General features: G+C 46.2%; 3 protein-coding genes across 3 annotated transcripts; 2 read left to right on the plus strand and 1 right to left on the minus strand.

The window, feature by feature from the left end:
- Positions 1-2,722: 2,722 nt before the first annotated feature.
- LOC117845558 (2-oxoglutarate-dependent dioxygenase 11) lies at positions 2,723-7,273 on the minus strand. The gene is made up of 4 exons (XM_034726621.2): positions 6,895-7,273; positions 6,334-6,581; positions 3,452-3,773; positions 2,723-3,075 (listed from the first exon to the last, which is right to left on the minus strand). The coding sequence occupies exons 1-4, from the start codon at positions 7,171-7,173 to the stop codon at positions 2,836-2,838; spliced, it is 1,089 nt and encodes a 362-aa protein (XP_034582512.1). The 5' UTR covers positions 7,174-7,273; the 3' UTR covers positions 2,723-2,835.
- A 7,510-nt stretch (positions 7,274-14,783) lies between these two features.
- On the plus strand, positions 14,784-17,671 carry LOC117846298 (uncharacterized). Its single transcript, XM_072291937.1, has 4 exons — positions 14,784-15,100; positions 15,715-15,852; positions 15,945-16,132; positions 17,036-17,671. Exons 1-4 carry the CDS (start codon positions 14,938-14,940, stop codon positions 17,432-17,434), a joined length of 888 nt encoding a protein of 295 aa, XP_072148038.1. The 5' UTR covers positions 14,784-14,937; the 3' UTR covers positions 17,435-17,671.
- A 2,827-nt stretch (positions 17,672-20,498) lies between these two features.
- On the plus strand, positions 20,499-21,518 carry LOC117846589 (uncharacterized). Its single transcript, XM_072291783.1, has 2 exons — positions 20,499-20,810; positions 21,220-21,518. Exons 1-2 carry the CDS (start codon positions 20,573-20,575, stop codon positions 21,378-21,380), a joined length of 399 nt encoding a protein of 132 aa, XP_072147884.1. The 5' UTR covers positions 20,499-20,572; the 3' UTR covers positions 21,381-21,518.
- Positions 21,519-27,732: the final 6,214 nt, after the last annotated feature.

Consider the following 27,732-nt stretch of genomic DNA (forward strand, 5'->3'; position numbering starts at 1 on the left):
ACTGAGGAACCTCACAAAGAACACTCCAGTAAAGCCTCCTAAATAGCCCAAGTTTTAGTGTCAAATCGATTTAGTGTCACATGGATCTCTGCTATGGCATTTTAATATTTTATTTAGGAGATGCACCTTAAATATCTAAGGTATGGAATGGGGCTCTAGTTAAAAAATTTACAGAATTTAGTCAATTTCATATATATGTTGCAATTTGCGCTCCATTACATAATTTGAAGAAACAGACAAACGGTTCGCTGAACGAAAAGTTTGGGCAAGATAAAGTTGACTTGGCTAATAAAACCTGGAGAATACTGCTGACTCTTTCTGTTGAGAACAAGATTTCCTAATTTTTAATTTTTCGAGGAGAACAAATATATCCTGCGTCCTGACTGCTCACCAAGCATCAGATGGCTGCAAGCTTATCAACAAATTTGAAGACCCGAAGAAGGTTTCTTCCTACGATACAAAAATGTTGAACCAAACAAACAAAATGTTGACCCGGAGAAGCCTGACCTCGTCTATTCTTAAACACCCACCGAGCAGCACATGGAATCAGATGCCGCTCATGAGGGCAGTGATGTCGCAAGTGAGCCTCTTGTCCTTGGGCTCGTCTTCATCATCATCAGAGTCATCGCACTCTTCCAGCGTCATGTAAGGCCTGCAGTGGTAGAAAAGCACAAACAAAGACTCCAGCACAATCCTTATGCAGTCGAAGAAAGCAGAACGAAATCTCTGGAGCTGTGCCTGACCTTGCGACACCGGCGATGCTCTCCCGCGGCAGGTCCGGGAGCAGCCCCTCGAGCATTCGCATCATCTGCTCCTGGTAGTCCTTCATCTCGCGCGTGTAGACAGACCTCAGCTGGATCACCCCCACCTTGACGCTGCCCGGCCTGCCGACATCGATGGCCACCCGCGCTCCGCGAACGGGTTGCGCCGGCACAGGAGGTGCAGCCTCGGCGCCCGCAGCTTGAAGGACTTGTAGTCGACGGTGGACCCCGACGCGCAGCAGTCCACGTCGAGTTCCACCAGCTCCGGCGCGTCGACGGTGATCTCCCCGAACGACGGCGGCGATCTCCCCGGCGGGCTGACGTCGACCTCGTCCAGGGACATGAATTAACCTGAGGAGCGGCAGGCGGATGTCGACGCGGGCGTGCTCGATCTTGGAGGAGAAGATGTGTCCAGCTCCTCGAGCCGCGGGCACCAAGTGCCCGGCGCGAACGGCGCCTCGACGGTGACGGCGTCGAGATCCAGAGAGCGCAGTGACGGGAGGTGCGGCGGCCACTCGTGGATCACCACATTCTGGAGGCAGAGCTTCCGCAGGGCGGCGGCGCCCGGCCCCGTGATGGCGTGCGCGACGTGGTTGCGCGCGAGGGCCTCTAGATCGCGCGCCAAGGGGGGCAGATCCAGCGTCCAGGCCGCGTCCCGCACGGGGCCTCCCCCGTGGATGCGGATGTCGCGCGCGTCGGCGAGCGCGACGATTCGGTCGGCGTGGCGCCTCATGCGGAGGTCGCCGACGGCGAAAGCGAGCCGGAGGGTGTCCACGCTGGACGCGGACGTGTCCTCCGCGCGGCGGGCGAGGGCGAAGCGGGCGGCGAGGATCGAACCCTCGTCCAGAAGCCGGGCACGGAGTCGCCATCGGCGAGGAAATCGTAGAGGTTGATCTTGACGTCGGGCGTGTGGTGGTGGATGTGGCGCCACGGCCGGGACAGCACCGAGAGCTGGACGATCTGCCAGTAAGGGAGGAGGGAGACGATCCGCACGCGGAGCTCGAGCGGCAGCGCGGTGATGCGGTCGCCGCTGGAGCCAGAGCCATCGCCGGCGTCGGTCCTGGCCTTCTTGCAGTTGCAGTTGCTCCGGCGGCACCGACCCATCCTCTCTCTCGCCGCCTCGCCCTCTCTCCTTTTCCTCTTCGATCGATGGGGAATTGGGGATCGGCGATTTGGGATTTCAGTTGCGGCAGTTTGGGAGGGAAAATAGCGAGATCCCCGCCAAACTGCACGCGTCCTGGTTCCGGCAGTTTTGGAGGGAAAAATCCTTTTGAAAAAAAGTTTTGGAGGGAGAATCCGAACGAGGAAACATGGCAAGAACGCCAACTGTTGCCACCAAGCTCATAAGACGCGTTCTTGTTGCCGCAGTTTTGGAGGGATAATCCGATAAAAAAACAGAGGGGAGAAAATAGCCAGACCTACAACTTTTTATTAGTCTTCCATCCTAGTAGTGGTATTGGAGGGAAAATACTCAGCTCAATAAAAGCCTAAAGCCCTAAACCAACAAGGCTCAGCAAATATAATGAATGTGCTAAAACAATTCCCCCAATAATCTTGAAATGGGTATTAGTACATACTCCCTCCATCCCAGATTACTATTCGTTTTGACTTTTCTATATGCATTACTTTTGCTATGTCTCTATACATAATATATATCTAGGTGCATAACAAAAGCTATGTACAAGCTAAAACGAATAGTAATATAGGACAGAGGGAGTACCTACTAACCAATTATATATAGGAAAGTTTTATTGGGTGCTAGTGAGATGCTCTTACATTTTTTGTTTACATATCTTTATTATTTGCATTTAACTACCAAAGGGGGCGTGTTTCTCTCCGATTCGGCGGAATATAGTTGTTCCCGATGTAATTGTTGCTTTGCATAGGTTGCATCCTTTATTAAGTGTTGTTAGGTACTTGGGGTCAATATAATAAAAGAAAGTTTGCAGACTCGTAAGGGATTACACAAGAGTTGTCCTCACCTTAAAATTTTAGGCTCATAACAATTAGTACGAAACAAAGTGCCATTATAAATACCGTACATGAGTAATATGTCTGCCAAATGACCTTTTAACTAGAGTAATTTTGCATGATCCAAGGCTGTCTTACCATCTAATTTGTTGGACATGTAGAGTTTTGAATACTCTTCTACTCCCACTGTCTTGTACAGGGCCTTCTCTTCAGCCCTACTCGTAACCGGTGAAACTACTCCGTCAAGTGAAGGAACATGGAATGCAGATAAGGTCAACCGTTCCTTATTTGTATTTATTGTAACCCTGTGCTCGATACTCTTATATTTTCCATTCGACATAATCTACAAACATCAAAATAGATAAAATAAGACAAACAAGGTATTAAGTTGGTCCAAATTCAAGAGTTAGTCATTCATCTTAATGCATACGCATAAAATGCAGGTCACTAGTAGCTTTTACAGAGCATTTCAAGGAAAAAAACTGTTAAACAGAATTCATTCTCATGTTTTTGCAGGAAACTTTACCATGCATGTAATAGACATTTAAGAGATTAAATAGAAGAAACTTATTTAAGTCGTGAGTGATTTATAAATGGAATCCTAATTGATCTTTTTTCATGGCTATATGTGTTGATCATGGATTGTTAGCACATCAAGTTAATTAGAATAATGCATCTATATACGGTGGCATACATAAATTTCTGGAAAGACTTCGTACCTCAAGAAAATCACCCACATTCACCAACAATGCATTGGGATTTGGTTTCACAGGAATCCATGCATTGTACCTTTTGATTTGAAGGCCTTCAACTGAATTAACTTCTAAAAGGAGGGTTAGAAAAGATCCATCTGAATGGGGCGAGAAGCCCAAAACCTTCTCGGCCATGGTCATGCATGGAGGGTAGTAATTCATCCTCAAATATTGACACGCATATTTGTCGTTCATCAGTCCGAGATCAATATTTAATGTTTTTGCAATGACAGTTACAATAGAATGTGCAGTTTTCATCAACTCTGAAGAGTACTCTTCAATGGATTGCCTGTTATCAAAGAAAACAATAAATGTCTATTACTGAGAATGTCATACATTGCAGTGCCTTGGCTTCTTAATTATGGGAATACCTATCTTAGTTTAGTACTGAGTAATGATAAGTAGTTTGGAGTTTGGACTGTAACTAAATTTGTAGTTTAGTTATTGGGCAGTTTCAGCACCCCAAAGTCCAACCACAACTCCTAGCTTGTTTTAACCTGCTTATTGTGCAGTCTGTGCACATATACTCCTCACGAGAACTGACCATGAACTCTTGCAAAATTTCAAATTTTTATCAGCAAACAATCTTGATGTATAGTTTTTGTTGTATTCAAACTGCAATGGCCATATCATGAGCTTGCTAGTTCAGTGCAATGGAATTTTTGTACATTGTAGCGATAAAAGGTGTAAATTTATCTGATTGTTTGGAGTTTTCACCATTAACAATTTATAAATCTTAGCAGTCGCTTAACAGTAGCGCTGGGTAAGACAGGAACAAGAAAGACATCCTCGATAATAACTTCTAAAACACCTCACGAACTGGAATGTCGATCCACTAGTGTTCTTCTGTACTGTTGTCTATCTAATAGCATCTCCGAAAGTGCCAATACTCCCAATAACTAGTTTTAGGTTCAAAGGTGACAAACAACGCTCCAACAGTGGCCCAATCCCATTCCCAATTTTTTGGCATGTCAAATATCATAGGTATCTAGAGCCAAATTTCCACTTTCTCTCTGCGCTCCCAATCGGCGATCTTTTTCCATAAAAGGCAACGTGACAGGTTGTTCTTTTTCTCCCCCGGAAAAATATCGTTTTTCACGGAAAAAACATAATTTTTTTCTTTTACCAGTGGAAGGTGGCCCTACATATGTAATTAAAGGTTTTTTAGCAACTAATTTTTTGTAGGTGTTGGTGAAGAATGTTTTTTAGATCCTAATATTTTTTAGAAATGTTTCAAAACCAGGTTTTTTGGAAGTCTATTTTTTAGGCTCTCTCGGAGATGCTCTTAACTGAATATCTCCTCTTAATTGAAGAGATATAAAAGAGCGAAAAGAAATCCAGACGTTAAAGTAAAACCAAAAGGCATTTTAATGGTTGGCTAGTTAAATGATGTTTAAGCTTTATCTAAAGAATTTAGTGTAGTTGCGAACTGAGTGTAGCTCAGGTTCCTTGTTGTGGAACCTGCCTACCAGGATTCGAGTCCTCGACTCGGCACCGGTGCTCGCATTTTCTTGGATTTATTCCAGAATTTAACCAGCACTATTCTTTCGGTGGTAGGCGACGTGCCTGTCGATAGCACCGCTAGCGGTGACTTCGTTAATCCCAAGGATTTGCCGGCTCAATCTTTCAAAGGTGCTCATAGGGGTAGGGTTGCGTGCATGTGTTCAAAGAGGCGAGTGTGCGTACGTGTACGTGAGCGTTGCGTATGTAATGTGTGGTTCGAAAAAAAGAATTTAGTGTAGTTAAAGGATGATTTTGATCTTTCCAATACTCTATTTTGTCTCGGTGCGATGCCAAAGCGTTACACGTAGGAAAAGCAATACTATGATGTTTAATGTTAACTCAGTACTACTAATTTAGTAGGAGCTTAAACGGTCATAAACAAGTCTGCAGCCAGTACTAGGGAAAACACCTTTAGTACTGGTTGGGAACCTCATTTAGTACGGGTTTCGCAACTGGTACTGAGAATTCGGTAATAAAGGAAAGGGTATTTCAACTAGTACTAAAGGGTATTAAAATATTAAGAAAAAAGAAAATCCCGCTGACCCCGTCCCCGCCGCTCCTCAGCCACCGCGCTCCGCCCCTCCGTCCCCCCCCCGCTCCTCTGCCAACGCATCCCGCCCCTCCGTCGCCGCCCCGCTCCTCTACCACCGCGCCCCGCCCCTCCACCATGCCCCCTCGCTGCTCCTCCGCCGCCCTCCGCCACCACGCGCCCGCCACCCTTCTGCCCCTCCTCCCCCGCCGGCCCCTCCGCCCCTTCCACCCCTCTGCCGGCCCCACCACCCCTCCGCCCCTCTGCTGCCCCCACCGCCCCTCCGCCCCCTCCACACCCGCCGTCCCTCTACCACCACGCCCCGCCCCTCTGCCGCCCCCCTGCCGCTCCTCTGCCACTGCGCCCCGCCCCTCCGCCGCCATCCTACTGCTCCTCTGCCACCACGCCCGCTGACCGCCGTCACCGCCGCCGCTATGTGAGAGGAGGAGAGGAAGCATGGGAGGGAGAGAGAGGAGGAGAGGAAGTGAGAGAGAGAGAGAGAGAGGAGAAACAAATAGACGGGAGGATAAGAAAAGAGAGGAGGGAGCGGCCAGTAGCGGGGGGTGCGTGCGGGATAAGGTGTGAACGGAGACTTTAGTACCAGGTGGAGGACCTCCTCGGGGACTATCCGATATGCCCAATACTAATGCTTACATTAGTAGTACCGGACCAAAATGCAACCGGTACTGAGCCTCGGGACGAAAGCATTCCCTAGTAGTGAGACCTCAATAAAAGAGTTGTCATGTGAAGCTAATTACACGCAAACTATGTGGAAGGTGTCAATGCCAATTGAACATCGCAGTTTAGACATACTGACCTGAAAGTATGCGGTTGAACAGGCCAATACCTCATATCACGGGCCTGAGGTGGATGAGCTATGATGACAAACATGTCAGACCAGTCAAGTGTTTGACTCTCCGACACAACAAACGATTGGCCATAGCCTTGAAGGTCTCCGGGAAGCTGTGCATAGCCACTCTTTACCTCGAGGGGAAGTTGGAAGAACTTCTCGATGTCATTTCTTATACTTGCAATGACCTCGTCAGGTATACCGTGATTTACAATCTGTGTGAGACAAGAAGTTGGGCCTAAGTACTTGATAAAACACACATCTGAACCATTAAACTACAGTTTGGTAACACATATGGAAGGTAGAAAGCATATGCAAGGCAGAGATCCTTGCAAAAGATAACCATAAATTCATTCAGTTATTTGTGTTTGTCATCGCTGTGTGTGATCATCAGCAATTGTTGGATCTTGCTAGAAATTAATCCATGATGCTATCACAAGAAGCTTGACAAAGTATCACTTAACGATAAAATCAGTTGGGAACTACTGATTCAAATCATCTTGTTATAAGTTTAATTGAGTGTGTTACCTGGAAAAATCCCCAATCCTCACAAGCAAATCTGAGGCGAGCAGACTCCTCTTCTGCAAAGTCGGGATTGAAGAGCTTACCAAGGTCGATCACCGGAACCTCACCGGATTGCTCGGAAAGGACTTCATTGTCTTGAGTGTCCAGTCGGATGTACCTTTTGAGAGTCTCTTCTGTCAACCCCTCACAACATGTTGCGAGATCTTGTACATTCCTGACAGGGAGCGATGAAGCCACCCTTGACCATCTGGTTTCACTGCTCCTTGGAGTCTCCATTTCCATCCAAACTACTAAACTCCCAAGCAAATACTCACAAGCCTCGAATCAAGTACTTAGCTTGCTTGTATTCTGCTTAGAAATGTCGAGTCCCATGTCTAACTGATGCAACAACACTAAACAAGTGTTCAGCTGATCTACCTGATAAAGAAATGTTAAATGTCAACTCTCATTTAATTACTTAATTCAATTTAGTTGTTGTTATCTTCCTAATTAGGTGCCACTTGTGCTTGTCTTGCTAATGAGTTAAGTTTTTTATTCCTTATTAAATATTTGGGGTCCCAAGCTAATCTACCTGATAAAGAAATGTTAAATGTCAACTCTCATTTAATTACTTAATTCAGTTTAGTTGTTGTTATCTTCCTGATTAGGTGCCACTTGTGCTTATCTTGCTAATGAGTTAAGTTTTTTTTATTCCTTATTAAATATTTGGGGTCCCAAGCCCTAGCAAAGGAGGAGGGTTGTGATAGGCTTGGCGAGGCAACGTTAAACCTATCCATTCTTATGGAGATGAAACCCAAGAGAAATCCGTTGGTCTGAAAATTAAGCACACTAGACCCTTGGATTGATTATTCAATCATCCCAAGGTCGGGGGCTGATAAGCTACACCCATCAGTTGATTTTTTTCAAGATGAAAGAAGAAGACCTTCAGCCTGATTCTTCGATTCAACCTAAAGTTTAGGGGCTACTCCATATGGAGTCCAACTTTCGCTACCCTCCATATCACAATCCGAAATGAAGATTACAAGATCAAGATGATCAGAGCTTGAGCACACCATAGCCTCACGGTAGCTTTGAGCAATTTTGAAGATTCAGCTAGACAAAGTACTCAAAGAGCACCGAAACTACTTGGTGAGAATCTAAAAAGTATTTGAAGGCTGCTACATTCAGCTACGAAGTGCTCAGGGACTTGTCGGGGATAGATCTCTAGTACCCGCAAGGAAGAAAGAAGGCGGACTCCTACTAGAATTTCCCTGTAATCCTACTAGGAATCATAGCATGTAATCCTATTAGGACTCCTACCTTGTAACTGACTATTAATTTCACCCCCTGGAGTATATAAAGGAGGGCAGGGTACCTAGATCGGCAGAACCAACAGAAACCTTAGAACCATCATCAATAGTCAACAATCGAGCTACTCAACACCCAAGTGCAGGGTGCAATATGCAACACCCCAATAGGACGTAAGGTATTACGCTACTCTGGCGGTCCGAAGTTGTATAAATCCGTGTCTTGTATCCTCGCTTTTACCTTTAAGTTCCAGGTTCAGTGATTCCCCACCGACCAATCTACTACCTTAGGATACCCCTCAGTAGATTGCCGAGAATAAAACTCCGACCAAAATTACTGCCTTGTCAAGATCATTATGAGAGGAGTTTCATCAGGAGAGGGGGGAGTTTCATCCCATGAAATTTAACCGGCACCGTTACCAAGTTTCTCACTCTTGGTAACTGCACTGATACTGGCCTTATTTACCATCTCATGTTGTCCGTCAATAAAGTGCAACATTCTTATGGTTGTTACGAGCTGCAATTCCTAGCTTTAACTTGTTACTATTAAAGTCCCTATATTCTTAGGCCATACTAAGTGGGGTTTTATGGATAATAAATAAGCTGTCATGTAGGCAATTTTGATGACATAGCACACTACTCCCTCCATCCCTAATTATCCATCGTCGAAGCTATAGGTCCCCGTCCCGCAATAACTATCGTCGCCTACCGCTTCGTCGCTGCACGCAAGGCCCTAGCCTTATCCCTTCGCCTCCTCTCGTAGCCTCCAAAACCAACCACACGCATCCCTTCATCTCCTCTCGCACACACGCAAAAAAATCCCAAGTCATCCCCAACCTCGGCCAGATCGGTCTGCCGCCCTCCGCGAACTCCCCAGCGCCGCCCTCCATCGGCTTCCCTCCGCCCAGATCCTGCTGTGTCGCCCTCCATCGACTCCCCTCCAACCAAATCATGCTGCACCACCCTCCGTCGACTCCCCTTCGGCCACATCGTGATGTGCCACCCTCCTCTGCGCCGCTCCGCCCAAATCCTAGTGCCGCCCTTCGTCAACTCCCTGGCGCCGCCCTCCGATAACTTCCCTCCAACTCCCCTGTGACAGGAGCAGGGAGGGCGGGGCACCGCAGCCTGCATTCTCCGGCGGGCTCCTCCTTCGACAACGCAGGGTGCCTGCCTCCTCCGACGGGCTCCTACTCCGGCAGCACACGGCGCCCACCTCCTCCGGCAAGCTACTACCCCTGCTGGGGTTTTTGATGTCAAGGCCGAGTCCACCACTTGTCTGGTATGTGATCTATATGTTTGGTATGTGATGCTTCTGCAATAATAAGATTTCTTGCTTTATAAACATGTTGTATGTGATGCATCTGTAATAATAAGATTGTTACTAATTTTCTCAGAGTATTCAATGTGTTCATAGTAGTTGGGTTCTTCAAAATCATATTTAGCATCTCTGTTGTTACTAGTTGATCAATAATTGACAATGTTTTACTTTGCACAGATTTCTTATACCTGAATATGGATGGTAATACTTGTGTTGTAGTTACATAAATCCATCATTTGGTGCATTTTAAGTGTCTGTAATATTTGTTTTTTTCTTGCAACAAAAAACTGACACTCTAGTTATTTCTGTGCAGATTCCTAGTTGGTTCGAGCCACAAGGGCCTACCAAATACAATCCATTTACCTTGCCTGAAGTTTATTGGGCATCCTGTACGTGGATGACAAGGGCCTAACAAAAAGCTTATTTTCCCTCTTATTTACATACCCTTATTCTTGTGTTGTAGGCAATCCTTGGATGACAGGCGGCAAGGGGGTACATGGGACTGGCCGGTTCATTTGTCACTTGTGGATGAAGCATGCCTTGGGGATCCAATCGAGTGGTAGGATGTGGCCAGCCAGGCAGATGCCTGGCCGGGATCGTCGTCGTGGAACTTGGTAGGACCAGAAGTTGAACTGCATCGCCATCGAATGATAGGATTTTGCTCAAGATACATAGGAAGGGGGTGCGGATCAATTTGTTTTGATACCTGATTCAGATGAAGAAGGAGGTGGTAAGGGTTCATCTTTGCTTGGTGATAATGATGAGTATGTGCTTGAGATGGAGCCACAAGATGTTGTTACAGTGAGTAGAATTACTGGGCCATGTGCCAACCAAGGTCGTCAACGTTTGGGGTCAGCCATCTTAATGTTGCCTTGCAATTTGGTTGTTAAACTATTACCTTATTGATTTTGTATATAAATTTTGTGCAGTACTATGCTTCATGAGTGGCGCCGCTTATTTCTGATGTGGAGAGTGAGAGTGGCAAGGTGGACGTGGAGAGCGCCAAGGTGGAGATGGACAATATCCAGTTGGAGAAGGAGAGTGCCAAGGTGGAGATGGAGAATGAGACTGCCAAGGTGTAGATGGACAGGGTCAAGTTGGAGCAGGAGAGTGCCAAGGTGGAGATGGACTGTGTAAAGCTGGAGAAGGAGGAGCTGGACCATATGGCCAGCTTCTCTGATATCGAAACTGATGATGAGGCATACTCGTTCTATGATGGTGTGGACCTGCGAGGCCATTCATAGGTGGAAGATGACGACTTTAATGAACAGGTAACGAACATGTGAACTAGCTTCACAGGTGCAAGATCGTAGTCTAGTGTTGATAGTGCTGGTTTTGTTATTTAGCTTTGTAGAAGGGCATATGTACTGATGGTACTGATGGACTATTTAGCTGTTTTTGTTATTGAGCTGCTTTTGTTATTTAACAGAGGAATGAATATGAAGAAAAGCAACTTAAACCTTGTTTATATATACAACAACAATACTCGCTGAACAACTCAAAAGCATCATAAGCAATGTTTACATGAACATAATTACATGACCACTAATTAGTCAACAACTCAAAAGCCCTTTCAACTAGCTGCCTATCACAACTTAGAGCTCTAGGGAGCATAGCTAGTGCCTCTAGCCTTTCTTTATTCATGTGAGAGATCTTGTACCTATTGCCTCCATTATCTTTCATAACTTCAATCATGCATCCTTGTAGTGTGAGGAATACCCTATTCAGAATGATGGGGTTGTAGTTTTGGTATTCCTTCTCAACATTCTGGATGAGCTCATCCATGTTTCTAGATGTCGTTCTATCCGTTGATGATTGAAGAGAAGCAAAGAAACCAAGGTCAAGACAGTTCATATCAGGCGAATTAGTAGGCTGGTTAAATAGGCATATATCAAGGCCTGTTGGGGCTACTGCTACAGCAAGTTCTGCATCATCTACTAGTAGATGAGAAGGAGCATTGTCCTGTTGTATCCATATTGTCTCATGCCTTGCTTCTCTAGGCCAACAAGCTTGTATAGCTGGTATAAGTTTTGTGATCATATAAGATCTGATTGTTTGTCTATCAACCTTCATGGTCTTTGTGATAGGTGTGCCCCTCGGTCTGTTGCCGCTTTTCCTTTTTGCTGGTTCCTATAATTATAAAGAATGTTATGCCTAATAGCTTAAAATGGCTTGCAAGTATTAGTTAGATAAAGTTTAGTACCTGTCGCACAAAAGCCCATATGCCTATCTTCCCATCAAAATAGCATCTCCCTTCATCGTCAAACCTAGGCTATGCAACAACAGAATAAAACATGACTTTGCGAATGGTATTCTTATTTTGCACTGTCCTGTGTGGATCGTCTTCATCTGGATGCATGTACATAGTCTTAGTCTTCTGTGTCCCATTGAACCACTTTTCATCTGAGTGAATGATATTTTTCATTTCAATGAACTTTGGATTGTTTGGCAGAGTAGTTGGATCTAGTATAGAGAGAACCCATCGTAGCCTTGCCAGTTTGTTTTCTTCCTTCAAATAAGGCCTCAGTGAGTTGGAGTGTTGTCGTAGCAAGCCTTCTTTGAACAACCTATGTAGAGAGCTTTTATTGACATTAAGAGCATTTGCTAGTGACCTTATGGTACCCCTTCTGTTTAAGGGAATATTAACAACCCTTGTGAGGTCTACTTGAATTTTTTTACGACCACAATTCTTAGCTCTCAAAGAGTTGACATCTACTGGCAGGCCTTGTGCCAAGCAATTTTTTGCCTTGTGCCAAGCAATTTTTTGCTCTCTGCCATACCCATTGTATTGTACGCACATGAACATTGTACTTTGCAGCAATAAGTGTTGTATTGTTTCTATGTAATGTGCCATTAGTGCTTAACCGAAGTAAATCTTGATATATGTCTTGCCTTTGTCTTTGTGTCAAATTTCTGATCATATTTGATGATTGTTCTTGTGGGGTTTGCTAATCATCTTCGTCATCCGAGTTGGACAACTCCTCTGCATCAAATATGATGTCGACATCATCTGTGTACATGTTGAAGTCATGTATGGCATCATCCAAGGTATCTTGTTCTTCTTACAAGGCAGTGTTGTCATCTCCTACAGATGGTGTGTTCATTGTCAGGAAATAGATTATGAAACATTTTCATAAGGAGAATTATTGTTGCAAACTTTTCTTGGTCTTCTTCATGTGGGATATTTAAATCAAATGGATAGCCAGCGTTGTCATCTGGTACAGAAGCAAATGCGTTGTCACTTGGTACTAGCATTTTAATTACAGTGTTCTTGTTCATCATTCTGATGAGGGGGCACCTGTTGTAAGAAGGGTTGAGGACATGTTTGAATAAGTGAAAACAAAGCTTCCTGAAGCACTTAAGTTTCTTTTGTGTGTTCTTGCTGACAGGAAGAATTTTAATGTTTATGGTTGGTTATACTTCAGTTGACCTATGTATCACATTTTTCTCATTGTGTCAGTGATGCTAATGATCTTGTTTACAGGGCTGTGGAAGAAGAAATGCCTTGCTGAATTTGGGATCGTTATACAATGATAATTGTCATCAATACTAGCATTCTAATTAATGTAGCATTCTAATTAATGTGTTCTTGTTCATCATTTTGATAAGAGAGAGAGGGAGGGAGGGAGGGAGGGAGAGAGAGACCAAAGTGTTTGCCTTGATTAATTTGTTCTTGTTGATCATTTTGATCAGAGTAGAGACCAAAGTGATCAGCTCCCCCAACTTCATTTGCAGCTACTACATCTTGCAAGGGATCGTGATTCTCTTCATGTTCATCAGGACTCTTGTTGAGATCAGGCACCTTGTGTCCTTCCTCCTCTGGTAGTGTGTTTAAGTCTATTGCTATGGAAGATGGATGAGAGGTGAATGAAGATGGAAGAGAGGTGAATGGTTCAAATCAGAAGGCAAAGAAGGTGTTCCAGAGAAATGGCGATGGGTTCAAATTTCAGTTTGCTTTTGATGTGAATAAATGGAGCGCAGGACTTGTTTTAGTTTTGGCGCTGAGTGGTATTTGCCGCCAAATGTAATCCATGTTTTGCTGTTCTTTTGATTTGTTTAAGGCAAAAACACTGTACTACATGTTTTAATGTGAAAAAGTGGATGTGACCAGTGGTTTGTTTAATGGAAAAAATTTGATGCTCTGTTACTTCTTCACGCTACATTGCATCATTAATTGCCTGTTCATCGTTAGTACATAGGGGTATCAGGGTCTTTTGCCAGTTGCTGTGTTCTCCAATGACAAATAATTAGGGATGGAGGGAGTATTTATGAAGTGAGAAAGGAAACCAATTTCATGGGGATGAAACATGTGTACACTGATTCCAACACAACTCGTATCTTGCATATAGTCTTGGAAACAACAAAAGAAGAAACAATGCATTGTATGACCTATTTCACCGTGAACTAAATGCTCTCTTGTTGCATTTTGGAAACATAAATATCAAACCTTACATTGTGAATGGTCTTATACTTCTAGCTAGCAATTATTAAAACTATAATCAAGGTCCACTTTAGAAAATCATCCTAAATCCTATGCATAACCGATATATTTTTGCGACGCCAGTGAGATCTAATTTGTTACTTTAATGGATAGTATACATTATGCAAAAAAAGAAGAAGATAAAAGTGAAGAACTAATACATAATAATATAATTGGTATAATTCGTTTAAAAATATGGAATAATATTTGGGAACAAGAGAGTACAATTCTAGCACTGTGTGTGATTCATCGAAACAAAACACAGATGTACACTGGTAAAAGTTTTGAAGCTATGTGTATTTGCTTTTAGTACTTCAAACAATTCCCGCACGACCTCTTCCCCCACTGGCCAATCGGTGTTACTTGGGTTGGTACGGTTTCTAGAATCTTGGATTAGTATATACGACCGAGTGATTATCTCCATTCTTAACGCTTGATTTCGAAATAACAATCTAAATATAATTCTAATTTCCAAGTTAATGCAAAAGATGCCTCCAAACGGCCAGGAGCCCAGGAGTCGAATCCGCTCTGAACAGGCCCGGCCGCCTACTAGTCTCTCTTTCTGCTTGGGAAATTCCTCCAAGCGGCGGCGCAGGTCCGTCTCCCCAAAACCACCACCCCTCGCGGCGGCGCGGCGCCGGCGCTCTAGCAGACGAAGGCTCCCGATTCTTTCCGGCCCTCGGTGACTCCGGGTGCTCGGCTGCTGCGCCGCACCGCCGGCGCTCTAGCAGACGAAGGCTCCTCCCGCTTCTCCACGCAGCGCCGTCTCGGCTACTCCGGGTGCTCGGCTGCTCTTCACCGCCGCGCCAGGTATGCCCGCCCGTTCGTTCGCGTGCTGTTGGTTTGGTGGGTTGCCTTGCCTTTGCCTGCGAGATGTGAATTTGATGACGACGGGGTAGCCTTGTTGGGGCGTGCAGGTATCAGCGTCGGCGTACATTTCCTGCTCCGTCCGACTGGAGGCAATGGTTCGAGGCGCAGGCGGCAGGCGCGGGGCCGCGGGAGGCTGGCATGGAAGAGGCCGTGGTGGTCGTGGGAGTGATCATCTGGGCATGGGCCAGGCTGCTGATGGGGCTCCAGCGGTTCTAGTTGATGGAGATGGAGCACCAATCGCTGCTGAGGCGCAAGGTACACGTTTTTTTGCCAATGAACATCGATTCAAGGCTGAAAGTATGTCCAATTGGAAAAAGAAAAGCCAAATTGGAAGATGGTATCCAGTCTAGTGGTAGAGCTTTTTTGTGTTTGTAGAGATTGTTAGCATGGTTGTTCCCTCTCATGTTCATGATCGTGAAACATATAGGTTTGCAGTGCATTGGGGATTGGACTCATTATATTAGAAATAGAATAGCACCTAACCCAATCTGTGCACGGATTAAAATTGCTACCTTTTCTTGTTTTTGAGGGTGTTTCTCTAAATGTTGAGGACAATGTATTGAGATAATCTTGCTATGACCACTACCATTTATATGTACCACAATTTTCTCAGGGGAAGCATGAGGTAGTGTTGCCATAGTATTGTCATGTAGTCTAGAGGTTGTATGCATTGTAAACACATATTACTAATCTATCATATTTAAAACTTATAGAAACATCTGGATTTTATTTTAACTTTAACCAGTTCAGGCTCGTGTTATCTAAGTTACTAAAGATATAACAAATAATATCTGTTTTGATACAATAATTTGTGTTAAATATTGGTTAAGTTTACTTATGTATTTTTGCACTTCTTACTAATATGACAGCGGGGGTGATTAATCCAATTTCATATGAGCGTTCCCATGAAAGGTTCACATGGAATGGAGTGTTACGTCCTCATGCAGATCGCATGAAGCGTGTCAAGATTTTACCACAAGCTCGTAACCGTGTCCATAAAGTCAAAGGTACATGTTATTCATAAGCGAATTGTCTATTACTATCAATCTTACAAATCTGACAATAACATTATTATACATCCTGTGTGTTAATGTTGAAGGAAGTTGTGTTTACTCCTCCATTACCACAGCACTAGAAGCTGCAAATAGGATGTGTGGAGTTGAAGTTGGTGAGTTAGCATGGGAAGAACTGCATGAAATGGTTGATGAATTCAATCCATGTCGTATTACTGCTGCTCTTCGGGTGCTTAAGTATCGTGGAATTCGGAGAACGGTTGACTACAAGAAGGTACATTCCTGTACCGTGTTAAAATTTTCCGTGCATTTACAGTTTTACACTTCAGTTGTCTTTTTGAAATCTGTGTGAGTAGCCAAACTGAAAGACAAACTGCAGCTACATTATGTAGTTGAGAAATCTTATTTTGTTTGAACAACATTGGTTTGCTGGATTTTACCAACAAATATAAATAGAACCAATATATGTTCATTATGATTTATAACTGGGATTTATACACTATATAAAATGGAACTTTATTTAAAAATGAAATTTATTAGTTCACTATGTTTCATCTTTCAAGTGCTTCAAATCAATTTGTTCTTTCAATTACCATCCTAGACCCTTGTGTCAACATCCAGCTACTTATGGTTGAGGTGTTGTTGTACTGCTCCAATGACACTATACATTTTCTCCTATGATGGAACTTAAGGAAAAAACTATCTTCAAGATTCATGAATGAGAAATGTTCTAAATTAAGGAATCACTTCTTAGCAGAAATCTTGAAGCTCTGATATTTCTTAGTAAATTTGATTGAGACAAACTGACAGTAATTTAAGATTCAGTTCAACTTGAGGTTTCTATTGCATTATAGATTCTGACTGTTCGACTTGATTTACTTTCAATCATTTTCTTTATATTTGGAAAAAGAGACATGTAGTAATATGTATTAGTGTGCTAATATTTTCATTACCATCTCAAATATTATCATGCTGGTCACCTATCTTTGCATGAAACTATCGCTACTTTCACAAACTTTTCTCCTCATTTTGTTAGCTAATCGAAAGAACTGCACTATCTATCAAATTACACACCTGAATCAAAAGTATGCATGCATGAACCTGCGTAACATGTGCTTTACCATATTGTACAGAATGTTGTCTTACAAGTTAAAGTTTGTCATCTTGTAATTTACAGGGAAATTTGAATGGCAAACGATTTAAGATAAGTCAATTCTACGAGTTCTGTAATGTGGACATTATTCATGATGATGTTCCAGCATGTGGCCTGGATCAGCACAATATGAAGGCTGCAATTAAAAATATGCTTAGCAGGACAGTATTACTTGCACACTTTCCCATAAGTGAGAACTACTATGAACTTCTTAATGGAGGAGAGCATATATATGCCTATGATGAGAGGTATCCAGTATTCCAAAGGGATGAAGATGAAAATGAAGAAGGATCCAAAGCTATTGCTACACATGTGGTAGTTGTTACTGGCTTCAGATTTGAGGAGAGCACACCATATTTTGAGTTCTTAGACAGCAATGGTAAGAAGTTTGGTAAAAATGGTTTTGGTCGAATATTTACCTAGTAGCATAATATCACTCTATGCATTCGATGTAATTGTAGACTAGATGAACTTACACATAGTGCTCTGGGATTTTGAAAATGTGTCTCCTAGACTCTACCATGAAAACTCGATGTATGTTACAATCAACTTTGTGAACCTGTGTTGTCAAAAGTCTGACAGCATCTGAAGTTTTTTTTTTGAAGAATCTGGTGTTCTGTCAATTATATGGCATGCAGACATTGAGATTAAATTTTTAAATGGGCATCTTTTCCCACTAATAATGTTTATAAGATGAGTTTAGTTTCTTGGAGATCTGGTTTTTGTCCCATAAATTCAGCTCAGCGATTTCTTAATGTGCACAAACGTGCCCTCGAGGCCCGGCGGCTCCGTGGCGTCCTACCGGTGCGCCACGCCATGATCGTCGTTTGCTGCCAGTACATGGGTGTCGTCCGGCCGCCGTAGAACTCCATGTGCAGCAGCGCCATGTACGTCTTGCCGAGCTGGAACGCGACGGCGACGGGGCGGCGGTGAAGTTCTGGCCGAGCACGAGTTTCAGCCTTCAATTCAAGTACCGCAGGAGGATGAGATTGGACTCTTGGAGGAGTTGAGGACGGAGCACAACTACATCGTCGATGGTGTCCAGACTCCAGAGTCTGCAACAGCACACGCCGTCGTCCTGGTCGGTGAGGACCAACAGGCTGCTGTCGAAGGCGAGTGCATCCATGGCGCCTGCCGCGTGCGACGCGGTGAAGCAGTCCAGCAGCTGCGTCGTATTGGCCCGCCGCGAAGCCATCCGACAAAAGTTCCGGGCTCGGGCCTGCTCTTTTCCTTCCCCGTTCGGCCGTTCCTCTTCCGCCCGCTTCGACTTTGGAGCGAACAGCGAAGCGCTGCGTCCCGGAGAAGGCCGGGCCATCGCCGCCGCCGCCGCCGCAGGGGGACCTCGATCCCCTCCTCCCCGCGGGCGGAGGACGTCGGTATCTGCCGCACCCGCCAGCCGCCGGTAGCTCACGCTGCCACCGCCGACGGAGAAGGTGATAGTGCCCAAACCCTAACCCAACGAGCCCTTTTCCCCCTTCCGTTCAAATTGAGTCCGTGTTCGGATCCAGCTGAAAAATTCCGAGAAATTCGTGTCCCCTTCCCCCCCTCGATTCATCGGACCGGAATTCCCTGATCCAATTTCTTCAATCTGGTTGGTAATTTCGCTCTCAATTATACTGTAATTCTACCGTCGAAAGCCTTTCTGAATCGACTTGAAAACTTTTGTATGCCACTAACAAGCAAGCATTCGTCGATGTTCAGGGTCATGGAGGTGCCGCAGCACACGTTGGGGAGGGCTGACGACTTGGGCGACCGCGTTCCTCAGCCTGGAGAAGCTGCACGGCTCCCTCCCTGGCTGCGATCAAGCAGCAGCTCCGAGTCTGGCCTGTGGTCAATCAGCAGCTCAGAGTCAGCAAAACCTAGACCACTCCTTCCCGCAGTCTGCGCCCTCCTACAGTCAAGCAGCAGCTCAAAGTCAGGAGAATCTGGATGTGACTCTTTCGAACACCGCTGCATCATGAACCTGGCTAAAGATTACCTCCCTGTTCCGCCACCGCCTGCACCAGCTCAGTAAGATGCTGATCCATCTGCACTTTTTAGTATATTGTTTCACCTCGTCCCACTTATTTGCACGCCTGGCATGTATACATTGGCCTAATTACTGGGCATTGGGACTTGCGCAGTCAGTTAATTCATTTGTTAGTTTACTTCGGTTGCCACAATGGCCATTAGTCTGTGTCCTGTACAACAATTAGATCTCCCCATTTGTACTTTATTTGCTACTCATTTATTTTTTTTACTTCCACTTGAAATACCCAACCTTTCACACATAGATACATACATACTTAGTCAACCTTGTCATAACTTTGAGTATCATCTTTTCAGATATTAGATTTGATTCCTTGAAATTTCGTGTAGGTTTGCCTTGAGAGGAGTTTCAAAATACTTATTCTTATCAGGTTTTATACATCATTACGATTAGCACTCAAACCTGCATTTTTCGAGTACAGGATGTCTAAAGTGGCATGTGTCCATAGCTGTAGTAGTAGAGTAGAGGCCATACACTCAGTTTCTGTTGTAAGGGTTCTTCTCTAAACTTAAGACTTCTTATTATCGCAATGGTAAATTTTATAAAGCACAGGTATTGTGGCATTAGAAGAAGCGTGCACTGCCTTTTTGCAAACTGGCACTTTGCAATGTCTTTCTGTCGAGTACTGTTTGCATGTACTGTTATTCTGTTTATCATCACCATTTGAAAAAAAGTTGGTGTCTTAATTCCTTGAACTGGTACAATGCCTTGTGGCAAGAGAAATAGTTGTGATTTTTGCAATGGATTGGGATGTAATGGTCAAGTATTGTAATTCTTTGTGTTATTTGTCTCATACTCTCATCATGCACTTTAGTTAGGACATTTGATCATAATTCCTACAGCCTACAGGATGCAAAATTGTCTTATTGCCACAACATAGTTAACTGAGGCCTCCTTATCCACTTCTCAGGGACTAGCTGTATGCCCCTATTTGCATCTGACATTTACTTATGCATGGATAATTCCGTACCCACTTCAGCAGAATTATGGATCCCTGTAATCATTATTGCTAAGGCCTTAAGGCAAGTGGCAACTGTTAAAACTGGTCTGCACTATACTTTTATGACCAAATAAATCTTGCAAAGTGCCAGTTTTAAACTTTTAACACCGCATCACTGCCACTAATGTCATAGTGCCGAGTAAGCAAGGTACCATGTATGTCATGTAAGCATATTCTATATGATGTTTGCTCTCTGATTACTTTACATGGGCAAGTTATATGCTTTTATATTTCTCGAACAAATGCTGATGCTTGATAGTCACTGGTTTTATTAACTCTGTTTAAAATTAAATATCTATCAATTTTGTTTGGCATTTCAGTTTGACACTATTTTTGTTGGTGCAGGAAAATCACTCACAAATCACATCGGTTCATTATGCACGCAAGTCCAAGTGTTGTTCTTGAGAGGACCAAGAGATTTGCGAAGAGTGCCTTGGAGCACTACAACAGAAGGAAAAAGGTGCGCTGCTCATTTTAGATTTTTTTAATAGAAGAACATATTATGAACAATTGAATTGATAATTTGTGTGTCATGACCTGTTTAATTTCTTGTGGCCGACAGATCAAGTTTGAGCTGTTAGATGCTAGTCCTGTGAACATGATGACTGAGTCAGGCCATTTGTACACACATGTTAACTTCACTGCAAGGTCCAGCAAGGAGGGTTCGAAGGAACAACTTTTCTTTGCTGAACTCTACTACTGTGGCAAAAGGCGGGCTCCAGGTGGCTACATTGTGACATGTTGTGAACCATTGGGTTCTGACTCTACTGGTGAGTTTTCTTCTTTCTTTCTTTCTTTCTTTTGTATCCATTGAAGTTCAACACAGTTTTTCATAAACTCGTGTCTCCTCTAAAGCATGGAAATAGGCATGTTTGATAACTAAATCTCAAATAATTACGGATGCAGTACTTGATCTTCTGTGGAAGATAGCGTAGTGGATTCTTAGCAGTTTGGACTGTGCATTTTTTAGGTTGATCTGTTTATGGAGGCTGGCAGTCTTGTCCTAGCTGATCTAAAGGATATACGACTTTTGAATTGAATGTTTGTTAATTTACAAAAAAAGATGGTAATCTTAGACATGAAGTGGCCTAGAATTGTGTCTAGCTGACTGGCAGGAAGCTTTAAAACTTCTTCAAATAATTCCACAATTTCTGATGTTAAGCTGCTGGTTTGTTGCAGTTGGACACAAAGGGTATCAGGTCGATGGTGCTTCAGCGGTGAGGAAGAACGTTGACTTCACACGCTGCTATGCCTGCAGCCCGAGGACGCTTCACCCCAGGGGTGACAAGTACATTGCTGGGCACTGCAATGTTCCACACATTTACACCAATACATGCTGAAGGCCTTGTTTAGTTGGTCAAATTGGGAGGTGCCAAATTACTGTGCTGGTACTGTAGCACACTGTAGCGTTTCGTTTGTATTTGTGAATTATTGTCCAAACATTGACTAATTAGACTCAAAAGATTCGTCTTGCAAAGTGCAACAAAACTATGCAATTAGTTTTTAATTTCATCTATATTTAGTATTCCATGCATGTACCGCAAGTTTGATGTGATGGGGAATCTTCTTTTTGCATACTGCCAAAGTTGGGAGTTAGGGGTGAAGTAAACAAGAGGGAAGAGGGGTTAGCTGTACCTGCCATTGCAAGTGCGGGATGGTACTGATGTAGTCACTGCGTGAAGCGCATCTGGAATATTATTAAAATTACTAACACTGCTGAAGGAACAGCCGCTGTAGCTGCGTGGTTACTTATTAGTAGTATGTTGCAACTTGGTATCATCAGAACATGCCCCCCTTGTTTTGGTAGGTTTATGGATGTATATCTAGTAATCTACCAAGAGTTATAATGCTATATATAGCTTGACGATGAAGTAGAGTAAAAAATAAAGGCCGCTTTTGAAAAGAGAGGGTGTGGGTCTCATCATTAAGGATGTGTGTGGTTGCATGCGTAGTTTGATATATGTAGGAATGATCCTGAATGGTAGGATTTAACCAATTTGCTTGTATCATATGGTATGTTCGTACTAATAATGTACTAAGTGGAATGGTTCCATCCTGAATGGGTTGGTATAATTTACCCGATCATTATTCTTTTAAATCATTCCATACATGAATCAAATGATACAAGTAATGAAATCCACCCTAATTGTATATGTGATGGATCGGATGACGACGTGCATTGTTACCGAGCTATGGTGATGGATATTGTTCAGATCGGGTCTCATGTATCGCGACATAATTGATTGATGAGTTTATTATACCGTCCAAACAACCGACGGCACATCCGATGGATACATGACGCTAGCTACTACAGTAGCTAGCTAGGCTACCTGCAGGTTGCGCACAGCAACGTACAGGCTAATTAAACGAGCAAGGTAAGGTAATTCGACGAGGCAATAGCTTATTCTCTACTCGGATAATTAACTGCTGAACGAACAAATGGGCGGGCAGTTTGATTGATTGCATTGGTTAGTTGCCATTGTTGTGATCATCATCGCCGCCTTCGCCGCCGTCGTGCCCAACAAATCCTCCTTCCTCGGGGTGGCTGAGGCCGGTGCAGTACAAGCAGTTGTCCCTGGTCCTGCGTTCCTCTGCACGCGTACGTGCAGATATACAGATCCATGGCACCAGAGTCAATAATAATAATAATCGATCAACCAGTAGCAAGCAGCTAATTAAAAAAAACCTCGACCTAGGGGGCAACCTTTGGTGTGGAACTGGACGACCATGGTGGCGCTCTCCGGGACGCCGCCCGGGCCCTCGACCTCGGCGAAGAAGGTGTAGCAGTGCCCGCTGCCGCCGTCGAACGCCGCCTTGAAGTTGACGTGGAAGTAGGCTGTCCCCTGGGAGAAGAACTTGTGGCTGTCCTTGGCGCGGTCCAAGGTGATGGGCGAGTTGCCCTCCTGCCGGTTGTAGAACTCCACCGCCAGGCGCGCGCACGTGCCGGACTGGTTGCTGTCGCAGTCGTCGTCCTACCTGTCCGGGTCCAGCGTGCTTAGGGGCTGCTCCCTGCCGGCGGCGGCGTCGAGCCCCGGCGGCGGCAGGCCGCTGCAGTGGCCAGGAAGGCGGCGGTCATGTAGTCGTAGTAGCTTCTGTGCATGCTAGCTAATTAATAACAGCAGGTAACAATTAACTAATAACAATGCAATCAACATCACGCGCAGTAGCTAGTGCATGCAGGCACGTACGGGTGGGTCGGGGTAGCGTTGCCAGGTGCGTCGGCGCCGTAGTTGGGGGTGTAGCCAGGATCAGCCATCGTCGCCGCCCTCCAGAGTGATCCAGCAGCTGCTGCTAGCTGCACCTGCACACACACACACACACACACATATAGCGCCTCCGATCCATGCATCCAGCAGCTGCTAGCCGGGGACGTTCAGAGACCTGACATGATTCGTTCAATCCATCTACCACGCGTCAGCGTATATATTTGCAGTCCGCGCCCCGTGAAGCGAATCACATCGCATGCCGGCCTTGTCAGTCAGATGATAATGCATGGTGAAACGTACATACGTACAGTCAGCAACTGTGCGGTGCATGCGGCAGGCAGGCAGGCTCTTTATGCATTATTGCGTCGTCTTCAGACGTGCAGCAACCGAGCTGCAAGCCATGCATTATTGGCATTGCCACTCCTCTCAGCTACTTGCTCCTAGTCGTCGTCGCAGCTGGCGCAGCCGCGCGTCAGCGTATATTTGTGCTGCGTATGCGGATAAAGCTACTACGTGCAGTCCTCGACCGACCGACTAGACTAGCTAAGCCGGCCTGCATCATCAACTACTGCTGTGAACAAATAAATTGGCGCGCTCATCCCCATCACTACAGACTTCACACTAGTAGAGAATTGGGCTTTAGTCCCGGTTGGTAGGGTGCAAATATCCCGAAAATGCATCCGGGTCGTCGTCGTACCTGTCCGGGTCCAGCGTGCGGCGGGGCTGCTCCCCGCCGGCGGCGGCGTCGAGCCCCGGCGGCGGCAGGCCGCTGCAGTGGCCCAGGAAGGCGGCGGTCATGTAGTCGTAGTAGCTTCTGTGCATGCTAGCTAATTAATAACAGCAGGTAACAATTAACTAATAACAATGCAATCAACATCACGCGCAGTAGCTAGTGCAGGCACGTACGGGTGGGTCAGGGTAGCGTTGCCAGGTGCGCCGGCGTCGTAGTTGGGGGTGTAGCCAGGATCAGCCATCGTCGCCGCCCTCCAGAGTGATCCAGCAGCTGCTGCTAGCTGCACCTGCACACACACACACACACACACACACACACACACACACACACACACACACACACACATAGCGCCTCCGATCCATGCGTCCAGCAGCTGCTAGCCAGGGACGTTCGGAGACCTGACATGATTCGTTCAATCCATCTACCGCGCGTCAGCGTATATATTTGCAGTCCGCGCCCCGTGAAGCGAATCACATCGCATGCCGGCCTTGTCAGTCAGATGATAATGCATGGTGAAATGTACATACGTACAGTCAGCAACTGTGCGGTGCATGCGGCAGGCAGGCAGGCTCTTTATGCATTATTGCGTCGTCTTCAGACGTGCAGCAAACGAGCTGCAAGCCATGCATTATTGGCATTGCCAGTCCACTCAGCTACTTGCTCCTAGTCGTCGTCGCAGCTGGCGCAGCCGCGCGTCAGCGTATATTTGTGCTGCGTATGCGGATAAAGCTACTACGTGCAGTCCTCGACCGACCGACTAGACTAGCTAAGCCGGCCTGCATCATCAACTACTGCTGTGAACAAATAAATTGGCGCGCTCATCCCCATCACTACAGACTTCACACTAGTAGAGAATTGGGCTTTAGTCCCGGTTGGTAGGGTGCAAATATCCCGAAAATGCATCCGGGTCGTCGTCGTACCTGTCCGGGTCCAGCGTGCGGCGGGGCTGCTCCCCGCCGGCGGCGGCGTCGAGCCCCGGCGGCGGCAGGCCGCTGCAGTGGCCCAGGAAGGCGGCGGTCATGTAGTCGTAGTAGCTTCTGTGCATGCTAGCTAATTAATAACAGCAGGTAACAATTAACTAATAACAATGCAATCAACATCACGCGCAGTAGCTAGTGCAGGCACGTACGGGTGGGTCAGGGTAGCGTTGCCAGGTGCGCCGGCGTCGTAGTTGGGGGTGTAGCCAGGATCAGCCATCGTCGCCGCCCTCCAGAGTGATCCAGCAGCTGCTGCTAGCTGCACCTGCACACACACACACACACACACACACACACACACACACACACACACACACACACATAGCGCCTCCGATCCATGCGTCCAGCAGCTGCTAGCCAGGGACGTTCGGAGACCTGACATGATTCGTTCAATCCATCTACCGCGCGTCAGCGTATATATTTGCAGTCCGCGCCCCGTGAAGCGAATCACATCGCATGCCGGCCTTGTCAGTCAGATGATAATGCATGGTGAAATGTACATACGTACAGTCAGCAACTGTGCGGTGCATGCGGCAGGCAGGCAGGCTCTTTATGCATTATTGCGTCGTCTTCAGACGTGCAGCAAACGAGCTGCAAGCCATGCATTATTGGCATTGCCAGTCCACTCAGCTACTTGCTCCTAGTCGTCGTCGCAGCTGGCGCAGCCGCGCGTCAGCGTATATTTGTGCTGCGTATGCGGATAAAGCTACTACGTGCAGTCCTCGACCGACCGACTAGACTAGCTAAGCCGGCCTGCATCATCAACTACTGCTGTGAACAAATAAATTGGCGCGCTCATCCCCATCACTACAGACTTCACACTAGTAGAGAATTGGGCTTTAGTCCCGGTTGGTAGGGTGCAAATATCCCGAAAATGCATCCGAGTCGTCGTCGTACCTGTCCGGGTCCAGCGTGCGGCGGGGCTGCTCCCCGCCGGCGGCGGCGTCGAGCCCCGGCGGCGGCAGGCCGCTGCAGTGGCCCAGGAAGGCGGCGGTCATGTAGTCGTAGTAGCTTCTGTGCATGCTAGCTAATTAATAACAGCAGGTAACAATTAACTAATAACAATGCAATCAACATCACGCGCAGTAGCTAGTGCAGGCACGTACGGGTGGGTCGGGGTAGCGTTGCCAGGTGCGCCGGTGCCGTAGTTGGGGGTGTAGCCAGGATCAGCCATCGTCACCGCCCTCCAGAGTGATCCAGCAGCTGCTGCTTGCTACACCAGCACACACACACACACACACACACACACACACACACACACACACACACACACACACACACACACACACACACATATATATATATAGCGCCTCCGATCCATGCATCCAGCAGCTGCTAGCCGGGGACGTTCGGAGACCTGACATGATTCGTTCAATCCATCTACCGCGCGTCAGCGTATATATTTGCAGTCCGCGCCCCGTGAAGCGAATCACATCGCATGCCGGCCTTGTCAGTCAGATGATAATGCATGGTGAAACGTACATACGTACAGTCAGCAACTGTGCGGTGCATGCGGCAGGCAGGCAGGCTCTTTATGCATTATTGCGTCGTCTTCAGACGTGCAGCAAACGAGCTGCAAGCCATGCATTATTGGCATTGCCAGTCCACTCAGCTACTTGCTCCTAGTCGTCGTCGCAGCTGGCGCAGCCGCGCGTCAGCGTATATTTGTGCTGCGTATGCGGATAAAGCTACTACGTGCAGTCCTCGACCGACCGACTAGACTAGCTAAGCCGGCCTGCATCATCAACTACTGCTGTGAACAAATAAATTGGCGCGCTCATCCCCATCACTACAGACTTCACACTAGTAGAGAATTGGGCTTTAGTCCCGGTTGGTAGGGCGCAAATATCCCGAAAATGCATCCGGGTCGTCGTCGTACCTGTCCGGGTCCAGCGTGCGGCGGGGCTGCTCCCCGCCGGCGGCGGCGTCGAGCCCCGGCGGCGGCAGGCCGCTGCAGTGGCCCAGGAAGGCGGCGGTCATGTAGTCGTAGTAGCTTCTGTGCATGCTAGCTAATTAATAACAGCAGGTAACAATTAACTAATAACAATGCAATCAACATCACGCGCAGTAGCTAGTGCAGGCACGTACGGGTGGGTCGGGGTAGCGTTGCCAGGTGCGCCGGTGCCGTAGTTGGGGGTGTAGCCAGGATCAGCCATCGTCACCGCCCTCCAGAGTGATCCAGCAGCTGCTGCTAGCTACACCAGCACACACACACACACACACACACACACACACACACACATATATATATAGCGCCTCCGATCCATGCATCCAGCAGCTCCTAGCCGGGGACGTTCAGAGACCTGACATGATTCGTTCAATCCATCTACCGCGCGTCAGCGTATATATTTGCAGTCCGCGCCCCGTGAAGCGAATCACATCGCATGCCGGCCTTGTCAGTCAGATGATAATGCATGGTGAAACGTACATACGTACAGTCAGCAACTGTGCGGTGCATGCGGCAGGCAGGCAGGCTCTTTATGCATTATTGCGTCGTCTTCAGACGTGCAGCAACCGAGCTGCAAGCCATGCATTATTGGCAATGCCAGTCCTCTCAGCTACTTGCTCCTAGTCGTCGTCGCAGCTGGCGCAGCCGCGCATCAGCGTATATTTGTGCTGCGTATGCGGATAAAGCTACTACGTGCAGTCCTCGACCGACCGACTAGACTACCTAAGCCGGCCTGCATCATCAACTACTGCTGTGAACAAATAAATTGGCGCGCTCATCCCCATCACTACAGACTTCACACTAGTAGAGAATTGGGCTTTAGTCCCC

This window comes from Setaria viridis, chromosome 2 (assembly GCF_005286985.2).
Source record: "Setaria viridis chromosome 2, Setaria_viridis_v4.0, whole genome shotgun sequence".
NCBI lineage: Eukaryota > Viridiplantae > Streptophyta > Magnoliopsida > Poales > Poaceae > Setaria > Setaria viridis.